The sequence below is a fragment of the Pungitius pungitius genome, chromosome 10, assembly GCF_949316345.1.
Source record: "Pungitius pungitius chromosome 10, fPunPun2.1, whole genome shotgun sequence".
Taxonomy (NCBI): domain Eukaryota; kingdom Metazoa; phylum Chordata; class Actinopteri; order Perciformes; family Gasterosteidae; genus Pungitius; species Pungitius pungitius.
Window position 1 is genome coordinate 11,568,071 of NC_084909.1, and position 10,282 is coordinate 11,578,352.

A 10,282-nucleotide genomic window follows, 5' to 3' on the forward strand; every position below is an offset into this window, starting at 1 on the left:
ACAGCTAAATTTACCTAATAAATAGCCAACTGTGTAGAGGGCTCAAAATCCAACATCTACAAAGTTAAAATATACTGCATATCTTTGCAGTAAGCTTTATTTTTTGTTTCCCAATATCGATATACTAATTTTTCATTTTTAGATTAATTTAAATTAGATATAAGCAAATGGATACCCATGATGCAAGAGAACCTTTGACCACCAAACAAATGACTAATGGTTTCATCTTTGGGCCATCGCCTCCTGAGACATTCCTGACGCAAAACTCTGTTAAATAACTCACCCTTTAAGCTCACCTTTGGCACGTCAAAGTCCCTGCAGAGATTGGGAGGGGGGAGCACAAGGAGGACAGGTTGAAGACACATTAGATAACAGCCAAGCAGGGACAGGTGAGCTCTGCCTTCGGACTGCAACACTGAGCAGAGACGAGCTGGTGAGTTCGATTTGAAAACACTCTTCCGTACGGTAAAACCTGGAGTTTATGATCGCATATGTTTAAATAACAGAGCAGAACCTAGGCAAATTCCTGATATAGGACGTTAGCAACAATACATAAACATGTTTAGAAAAAATACAATATTTTTTGTGATTTATTAGACATTATACATTTTTAAGAAGGTTGAGTTTTTTGTTGAGCTGGTTTCAATTGTGATAAAAGGTCGCAGTTACACATTCCTTCATAGTAAGTTGTCACACAAGCCAAAAAAAGATTAGAAACCACAAACATGTTTTCTCAAGTTTCCAAACACTTGATCTATTAACCTTATAATTTAGTGCGTTCTTGAGGACATGCTTAACAAATTTGGGCAGCCAACCATTGTTGGAAATGACACATCAATATTTTAAATTCTAGTTGAGATGTCCCCATTATCGATGAAATTAAGGGAAATACTTGTATCATATTTTATGGTACATCCACGGTTATCGTAAAGCATTAATCAGTTCAGTTTCGGGATGTTGAATTTCATGTACATATGATTTACTATTCTTGAATAGTGGGGCTGTCTTTTTAATTTTCAGTTGAGTAAAAATATATTATTGCAAATCAAGCATGTATAGTTTCGAGGTTTTGGCATAAGTGGCGTACTCGTAATGTCATCATTATGATGAACATCAAGTCGGTAGAAAACAACCTCAATTATAAAAATAACAAATGCACACAAACACCAGGTTCTGGTCTTTATTAAACAGGTTTGTCACCTGTCGAGAGTCGTCAGCTGTGCTTACTGTTAATAATTAACTGCAACAAGAGTGCTGACATGGAAAAGTAACTTTTATCCAAAGTTATCAGCACTGCTTTGGCCCCTTTAAGTACAGATTCCTCTTGTGTTAATTTACTGTTCAAGCAGTGACAGCTGTGACGGGGGGGAAGGGGAGAAACAGGACACATTTTTTAAATCTTGTGTTATGAAGGGCCTCGCAAGAGATGATTTCTTGTTGTGTGCACATATTGTTAACCTTCTCCTTCTGGTTAGGACATGGCCGGGTACAAGCCAAAAGTGATTTCTCTAACCAAGAGGCCGGGTCATTCGTTTGGCTTCTACTTGAGGGTGGAGCAGGCTGTGGAGGGTCACCTGATCCGCTGCCTGGAAATGGGAGGTCCAGCTGAGCTGTCTGGCATGAAGGATGGAGACCGCATACTGCGGGTCAACGGAACGCTTGTTGATGGACTCTCCCATTCAGAAGTAAGGAGGACATGGATTTATCTAGAAGAAGAAAAGTATTCAGAGCCCTGAAGATAATTAAATGTAGTAAGAAATCTGTGAGTCATTTTGAAATTCACTGATCTGTATTAAATATTATAAATTATATATTAGATTAAAAATGCCAATAAGCCCATTCTAGTTCCCTGTGGGATATTTGATAATGAGATCTGGATAATCATGTCAGAAGCTTACCACCTAAACCTTTTAACATGGTATATTTAGCATTATGAGGGGATACGTTTAATCAGACACAGAATGTCTAGCATATTTCAAATAACACAAGACTCATTTCCATTGTAGTCCTTGATGAAGACAAGCTCTTGAAGATTATGTTTGAGTGGTGTTTGAGTGGTGTGGAATATCATGAATGTTTAATGCAAAGAAGATAGAATGTGTAAACAGTTCTATGTGTCAAAAGGAGTAGTGAAATATAGATAGGGGATATTAGATGCAATATAAATAGTACAAAGCTTAATACACATTACTTATTAAACTAACAGCACTTGGAATGGGTGTATGGTGTATTCTGTTGTATATTTGACTTGTCTTATAAACTTGGATAGTTTCGAGGCTCCATAGAATGATGGCATTGTACTGTTGCAGTCACATTGATTTTAACACTTTTGCTGTGTACGTCTTCCTGCGGGACAGGTGGTGGACATGATCAGGAACAGCGGAGCATCGGTTACGTTTCACATCCTGGATGAAGCCTCCTACGTGCAGGCCAAAGCCACCGGAGTAAACCTGTCCGATCCTCAGAGCACACAGGTGGCCAACGGTGTGGCCAAACATTCTCTGAAACCCAAACTCTGCTACCTGGTGAAGTCCACCTCAGGCTACGGCTTCTCCATTCGCTCAGTCAAAGGTGAGAAGAGGAGTAAGAGCAGAGGGGGGAATGACGATTTGGCGCAGATGACAAAAACCATAAGAGTAAAAGAGTGATTTAAAAAACAAAATAATGACCTAAACGTGTTTTCTTTGTTTACCCATATGGGTAGACTGGAAGATAAAAGAGCAAATGTTGCCGCAACCTTTGTCATCTTTGTAACTCCAAGTCTCTAGTGTTTTGGATCAATATCTCTGCAGCTTTCCGTTGGAAAAACATTAAAGTGACATTTTGAAGTAGAATGAAAACAAGCATGACGGATTCACACAACCTGGCAACCAAATATCCTGATTCACTGAAGTGAACTGTTGATTCAATCGCTGCATATTTAAGCTCTGTCTCTGTCATCCTTCTAGGTGAGGAGGGTTTGTTCATGACCGAGGTGATCCCAGGAGGTGTGGCTGACAGGGCCGGGGTCAGCGTCAACGACCGCCTGCTGGAGGTCAACGCAGAGGACGTAGAAGGCTCCACACACGACCAGGTAGTGGACAAGATCAAACTGGCCGGCAGCAGCATCATGCTCTTGCTGGCGGACCGGGAAACGCACAGGTACTACCAGAACCAACATACGAAGATAGGACCATGGTTGGCCACTGCAAAGCATCTCCCACACAAGCCGCAGATCATCAAAATGACCAAAGGCTCCGATGGCTACGGCTTCCTGCTCGAGGAGAAGAACCGACAAGGCCAAGCCACAGGTAAACATATCAAACAACTGGTGTTTGCATGCGGAGACCAGGCCTTATTTTGACAGTGTGCTCGTTGACTCCTTGCAGGCCACTTCATGAAGAACATAGACAGAGGCAGCCCGGCGGATAAAGCGGGTCTGCGGGAGATGGACAAACTAGTAGCCGTGGATGGCGAGGAGGTTCAAAGCTGCAGCCACGAGCAGGTGGTGGAAAAGATGAGGCGGAGTGGAAACAAATGCTGCCTCCTAGTGGTGGACCAAGACACGGACGAAATGTATAAGCTGGTGAGTCACGGTGGCACTGTCTAACTTCAATTTAGAATGCAGACAATCTATATGTCTTTGTTGTGTCCACCACAGGCAGGAGTGTCACCCATCGTCTTCTTGGGGGAGATGAGTGAATCCAACCCACCGCCTAGTTACATAGAAGCCCTCAATTTACCTTCTCCCGTCCAACGGGCCGTACCTGAAGAAAGTAGGAAGGAGGAGCTCAAGCCCAAACTGTGTAAGATGGAAAAGGACTCGAGTGGCTATGGCTTTCACCTAAATGGCCTCCAGGGGGTGCTTGGACATTACATCAAGGAGGTACAACGTGCAGCGACCCCCCCCCCCCCACTATTCCATAGTTGTCACATCAAGCTGGTTGACCAACACTTTGCTTCAGGTGGTGAAAGGTGGAGCAGCTGACAGGGCGGGTCTGCAGAATGACGACATTGTTGTGGAGGTCGGCGGGGTGAACGTGGAGGAGAGAAGCCACGAGGAGGTGGTGTCCATTATCCGCAGCAGCGGCAGCTCGCTGGAGATACTGGTGGCTGACAAAAGCGTGTACGACCAACTGAAAGCCAAAGGAGTGACCATCACACGCCTGCTCCTCGGAGAGACATCTTATGCTCAGGTCCACACCGCAGACGCCCCAGAGGAAGACGAGGGACACGAGGAGGCCAGACCCCAAACCCCGACGGAACCAGAGAGAGAGAGGGTGAGTGGTGCTTTTTAATGCCTCACATAATGTATTGGCTTTATGCTGTACACATTGTGAGAGGAGTCCCTCCTTTGCTATTCTCCCGATGAGGTTTCTTGCTTTTTTTTTCTCTCCAAGTATCTCAACCACTATTAGATGGATTGCAATAATGTGTTATTCCCCCCAAACAACAAATCCTTAATACTTGTTATAGGTCTTGTCAACGTTTGGATGGGTCTAGCACAACATTTCATGCAGATGTTTATGTTCCCTTAAAGACTCTGTGGCAATTGCTAGATATTGAAGTGACATCATCAGGGCACACTTTGATCGGTTCAGCAGTTAAAACATAGGAGACTCACATGAGTCGTAGCAGTGCTTCATTGGCTTTATATATACAATATATATATATATATATATATATATAGATATATATATATATATATATATATATACATATATTTTTTTAAACACAAGATTTCAAAGAAAAAAAATGTTAAAATAATAGTAATGTCTCCTTTCTCTTTCAGACCACATCAACTTCATCTAAAGAAAGTTCTGATGAAAGACTCTGAAAAAAAATCACCAAATTAGCCTGCGCTCCAATTTTGTCTTTCTCTACATAATTTTCTAAACAAGCAGCTCTGAGGGTTTCACACATGCAACCAATATCACATGAGGCAAGAGATGTGGACAGTCAAAAAGACCTTTGGAATTCCCTGACGAGATCTGAACTCCATGTGGGTATTTGCAAGACTTGGGGCATCGTTTGATGAAAATTTACTAGCAATCAATATTCAATTATCTAACTAATTTTAAATATCTGCGTACGAGGTTAAGCTACCACTATTATTGTCAACAGTATATACTGAGGCCTTTCATGTACTTTTTCCCCCAATGCAAATATCTTTAATGCCTTTTAAGTTAACATGTACATTGATTTTTCCCAGTTCTAAAAGAAAATTAAATGAATTAAAATGCACAAAGACCAACAGATCGGATCTGAATTGTGCTAACTTTGGAGAATTTGGTTTTATTCACAATTAACAGACAAATTCTGCTTCAGGCTAGAGATCATGAATAACATCTTCATATGTTTATCAAGTACAACTCCAGTGTGTTAAAACAAAAAATAAGGAAATAAATTGTTTTAGCGGAAATAATATGAATTTATGTTTTGTGGGTACAATTAAATTGGTAATAAAGATTTTTTTTGGAATATATGAAATCAATAAAGTTCCCCAACACTTGCATTGAACAATAAGCCTTTCCTGATTCAGGAAAAAGCAGTCAAGATAATAAAACATTAAAAAACAGATTTGTTGAGCTCTCTAAATTCTACATTCAAAGTCACCCACAGGTCAGTAGTCAAATCCAGGGGGGCCGAAATGTAGGGGGATCAGAGGGCCATTTGTTTCTCTGGTGCCTGCTTGTGGGCAAGATAAAGGAAGAGGATGCTGGACAAGGCGCTGACCAGGAAGATGACGTCGAACCAACGGTGGTAGAAGTTGAACTGCAGCTCTCCCAGGACCTCGGTCACGATGGAGCGATACTCCAGCGGCATGCTCATACGCATCAGCAACACGGAGGATACAAAATACATCCCCTGGTGGAGCAGAACGTTTTAGTTTATCTGTTGTTTGCCGGCTGTGCTCGGAGTAACAACATTACACACAAGGCAACACACTCACCATGATCTGAGCAAGGACAAGCACGATGACATTAGAGGACTTGCTGCTTGAGATTGCATAGAAGAACTGAAAATGAAAGCAGCGATTCATTTTTGGTTAAAGACCATTATTTAAAAAATATCACAGATTATTGTAGCCATTCCCACATGTATTATGAGATAGTTTTACCTTAGTGAGGGTGATGAGTAAGCCACGAATGGATGTAACGATTATTATCCCCACCAAGATGAAAGAGATGTGTTGGGACCAAAACTTTACCTGAGAAGGGAAGAAAGAGAGTTAAAAAGAAAAAAATAATTAGCCTAAGTGGTGCGATCATAACCAGGTGCAGCAGAGAAAGCCAGCACAGAGATGATAATGAGCTCGCATTTATCTTTACAGGAGGGCATGAAGTATGACAGGTGACTATTTCTGCAGGTGTGTTTGTGTGTGAGACTTACATCAAACTGGATGCCCAAGTAGTTCACTGTGATTTCAATGCCCCTCGTCACTGGATCCGTCTTTCCAACTCGATCAAACACAATGTTTATTGTGGCCTACGGTGGACAGCATAGGCATTAACAAATAAAAATGTGCTTTTTATTTTAATTGGATCTCAAATAATTGAAAAAATACACAACAAGATATGTGTGAGGTGAGGGAAAGACAGTATTCCAGAATATATTTGGGAACATTTTTACCATGAAGATCTTCCAAACACAATAGATGGAAAAGAAGTAGCCGAGGAAATTGAAGTATTTGCCCTGGAATGTCTTTGAGTACTCAATTCGCTCCTAAAGATAAAGAAAGGTGGAAAAGAATTAAGAAATTGTTCATTGCATGTAGGCAAAAGAGATCATCGAGATGGGCGTAGTCTGTATAGATAAAGGTGTGTTGATTATCTCAGCAGGTACCATAGCCCAGCGTGAGTCAGGGGCAGATCTCGCAATTCAAAGATCATCTGATGTTGTACTGCATGTGATAATATATATAGTCGAAATACAACTGACTCTTGACAACAGATATCTATTTATTTAGCAGGTGTTTGAGTAAAATTCTTTTGATGTTTAAAATATCCAAAAGTTTAGGTGTGGTTGAACAACCAAAAATGTAGATTGCTGATATCGCCATTGAATCAAATATTCTGTTTAAGGAGAGTTTTTTTACCGTATGATGGAGTCCCTATAATTAACTTGTTGAGATGCACACAACTGCTACTCCAATGAGACATTAATGTAGGTGTGTGTGTGTTATGGCTGTGATAATACTCACACAACTTCATAGGTATTTCAAATAATTACTTTTCTTGTATGCGTTAAGTAGTTTTGTAATCTTTGACTGACCTCAGATTATACTTAAACTGAGCATTTTGGTTACAGTCATAAGATCAGAGCTACAAAGTTAGGCACAGTTGAGACTTGAGAGTGACAACACAATGTTTACAGATCATCGCCTGTTGACATGGCAAAGGAATTAGTCCGAGAGTTACTTATTTACACATCCAGCAGTAATGGAGTGAAATTATAATTTATTGGGAGTCCTGTTTGTGTCTAGCTAAGGAATGCAAGTCAAATATTAACTCCTTCAAGCTCTGTTTTTGCTCCCCACAAACCTCTGAGGGAAATGTCTGGCTGATATATCCTCTCATAAAACATATTAAAAATTGACACTTTGTAATGTTCACGAGCAAGTTGCTAACTGTGCCCGTCTGAGCGGAGGCAACGTGCACTCATTTTGAACCAAAACAATAAAGTTACAGAAGAGTTAGATATCACTTTAAACTTGTCACAGCTACGCAGGACATTGAGGTGTTGCAACCCTGCCAATCAATCATTAGTTTTGCATCTGCAGCCCTGTGTGTGTATGTGCATGAACGGGTGTTACCTTAGTGGCTTGCAGTTCCACTGTCTCGAGGAAGAGTTGCCGACTCAGCTCCTCTAGAGCATCGACCTCCTGCTGGATGAGAGACAGATCTGGGGGGGAATAAGTCAAGGCCGACGTCTAGAGCAAATACTGTGCAAAATTAAACATTGTTAATAGGTAAAAAAAGAAGTCAGACCTTTTTGAAAACAAAGTTAAGGTTAGTTTAAAGGATACTTTCACTCCCTGTTTGTGTAGAGGTAACACTCTTGATCATGCCCCACAATCCTGTCTGTTTGTTCTGGTCTTCCCCACGCTGGTACATCTGCCTTCGCGTCATGGCAATTCTAAACACAGATAAAATTGCGGTAGCAAAATATTTTTCGTTTTATTCACTCCATCAACAAGATAAAAAAAGTATTTATTTTACTAACCGTTTCTTCTTGCTGACAATCATGTCCATAGTCTGGAGCAGCCGCCTCTCCAGAGCAAGGATGTCACTGTCTGTTACATTCCTTTGAAAATAACCAAGCAGGAACAATCAAATCAATGGCGCCATGTGCCATTCCCAATGATATTGTCTGATGCAGAAGAAGACTTGGATTAAAAAGTCTTTTTGATATGGCTGCTGAAAACCTGCGAAAAAACCCATGGCTAATCTTACCTAAGGAAATAGGACATGTACGTGTAGGGACAGTTGACGGCACCGAACCCAGACAACAAAGCCATGAGGGTGACTCCGATCACACCGACACGACTGATGAGCTGCTCAATGGACAGGATGCCTGGGCAAAAAGAAGAGGGACGGACAACAGTGGCGCAACAGTGTTCCACTTTACTATGAGCAACCTTTGCAGATAAAGGACTCTCATAGAAGACAAGGCAGAAACAAGGCACAAAGAGGTGAAGAGAAGGAGGCACACTAACCATGTTTTGGACTCAGGATGGGGAACGGGTCTCCCAATTTCCAGAAGAAATACATGAAGGTAAACCACACCATACATGCAAACAGAAGTTTCTGTCTCTGCACTACGCACAGACACAAAAAAAAACAGCTTTCCGTGACAATATGTTTGAAGTTACAAGCGTCAAAAAGTAAGTTGTTTAGGAAGGTATTTCATTTTAATCACCCAGCTAAACAGAAATACTTACACAGGCGTATGTTGCTGACAACAAAGTATCCAATGTAGAAAGGCACCACAAATATTAAGACCAGCAGAATCACATACAGATTCAGCTTCCAGTGAAAATACCTAGAGCTGTGGCAAAGACAATAAAAAAATGGGAAATCTTCATCTGCAAGAAGCATCAATAAAACAGAACTACTCCACAGAAATGTACTCACTTGCTACTTAGAGCACCCAGGATCTCAAAGATGATGAGCTCAAACATGGTACATGAAAAAGCAAAAGTGATGGAGAAAACAACCTGGACAATATACTGCCGCACCTGTCAACAAACACAAAAACAGTTAGGACGTCCAGTCATTGATGAATTCTACGACGCACTTTTCTCAGTGTAAATCAAAGGTTTTGCTAGAACACTCTACCTCATAATCTTTGAAAAGCTGCCGCATAAAAAATAACCAGCCAAATCCAAAGAACAGCACCTGTGTTGAAATAAATGTGAATTATTTGAAGGGGAAGATATTACATTTTCTGATTTTTGTACATTAGAAAAACCATATTTTTTCCAGGTTTGAGTAAGTTAGAAACCATAATTCAATCTGTCTGTGTAGAGCAAAATGTCATGAGAAATGTACGTCCAACGTTGTTATTTTAGCTTATAAACTAAGTATTGATAAGTTGTACTAATTTCTAAAATTGTATTCAATAATACACAGCGTGTTGCTAATGTTTGAGATTGAATCAAAGACTGTATGGTTTAAGTCAGAAAGCAATTAAGAAATTATAAAATATCCATGAGTAAAAACGTTGAAAAGTTCATCACAGTTAAATCTAACTTAAACGGCTCATGCTGATGATCACGGGATTGAGTACATTAGTGTGTAGTCTACTACTAAAACGGTGACATTTAGAATTTAGATTGAAGACGCAAGAACCTACACGACCATGCAGTTCAAGGTGGTTTCTGTCAGAGCTAACACGTTACTATGTGTAGAAGTTATTTTAACGTTACCTGCGAGGTGAACATGATGATTGAGTCCACCAGGAACGACATGGCGATGTCTGTAAAACAGCCTTTAGTCCACAAAGGAAACTGACCGTTCAGGTGTAGCACGGTAGCGGACAGTTTAAATTCATGCTAACATGGACAAAAAGTCGAAGTGTTTATGAAACCAATGAGTTCATTTTAAGAGCAATTGTTGTTCAGCTGTCAAATTACTACGGTAGCCCATGTTGTGACGTCACCTAAATGAGCCCGACGAAAACACTTCCGTCGCAAAACTGTGACGCCTCAGTAGTGAAAAGCAAAACGCATGATTCCCATAGATTGTACGGATATTTAAAGACTTTGAAACATTTTTAGAAGAAGGTAGATTTTTTTAAT

The 10,282-nt window shown here is 40.6% G+C and overlaps 2 protein-coding genes across 2 annotated transcripts; one reads left to right on the plus strand and one right to left on the minus strand.

Annotated features, from left to right (window-relative positions):
• Window positions 1–318: 318 nt before the first annotated feature.
• Window positions 319–5,099, plus strand: pdzk1 (PDZ domain containing 1). The gene is made up of 8 exons (XM_037489328.2): window positions 319–433; window positions 1,476–1,685; window positions 2,358–2,571; window positions 2,949–3,290; window positions 3,369–3,565; window positions 3,641–3,865; window positions 3,945–4,259; window positions 4,772–5,099. The coding sequence occupies exons 2-8, from the start codon at window positions 1,479–1,481 to the stop codon at window positions 4,814–4,816; spliced, it is 1,545 nt and encodes a 514-aa protein (XP_037345225.2). The 5' UTR covers window positions 319–433; window positions 1,476–1,478; the 3' UTR covers window positions 4,817–5,099.
• Window positions 5,100–5,237: 138 nt separating this feature from the next.
• On the minus strand, window positions 5,238–10,155 carry si:ch73-390b10.2 (Golgi pH regulator). Its single transcript, XM_037489329.2, has 14 exons — window positions 9,911–10,155; window positions 9,321–9,380; window positions 9,117–9,220; window positions 8,924–9,030; window positions 8,699–8,800; window positions 8,436–8,556; window positions 8,206–8,286; window positions 8,009–8,118; window positions 7,796–7,884; window positions 6,613–6,705; window positions 6,373–6,468; window positions 6,101–6,190; window positions 5,933–5,998; window positions 5,238–5,847 (listed from the first exon to the last, which is right to left on the minus strand). Exons 1-14 carry the CDS (start codon window positions 9,950–9,952, stop codon window positions 5,641–5,643), a joined length of 1,368 nt encoding a protein of 455 aa, XP_037345226.1. The 5' UTR covers window positions 9,953–10,155; the 3' UTR covers window positions 5,238–5,640.
• Between the last annotated feature and the right edge of the window lie 127 nt (window positions 10,156–10,282).

What these genes read in the sequence shown, in the direction of transcription:
- si:ch73-390b10.2 (XM_037489329.2), bottom strand. Translation starts at nt 9,952, where the DNA reads ATGTCGTTCCTGGTGGACTCAATCATCATGTTCACCTCGCAG. An exon ending in CTGGGTGCTCTAAGTAGCAA is followed by an intron (nt 9,031 to 9,116) that starts GTGAGTACATTT and finishes TCTTTGCCACAG; the next exon opens with CTCTAGGTATTTTCACTGGA. An exon ending in ATTGTCAGCAAGAAGAAACG is followed by an intron (nt 8,119 to 8,205) that starts GTTAGTAAAATA and finishes ATCTGTGTTTAG; the next exon opens with AATTGCCATGACGCGAAGGC.
- pdzk1 (XM_037489328.2), top strand. Translation starts at nt 1,479, where the DNA reads ATGGCCGGGTACAAGCCAAAAGTGATTTCTCTAACCAAGAGGCCGGGT. An exon ending in ATGGACTCTCCCATTCAGAA is followed by an intron (nt 1,686 to 2,357) that starts GTAAGGAGGACA and finishes CCTGCGGGACAG; the next exon opens with GTGGTGGACATGATCAGGAA. An exon ending in CGGAACCAGAGAGAGAGAGG is followed by an intron (nt 4,260 to 4,771) that starts GTGAGTGGTGCT and finishes TTTCTCTTTCAG; the next exon opens with ACCACATCAACTTCATCTAA.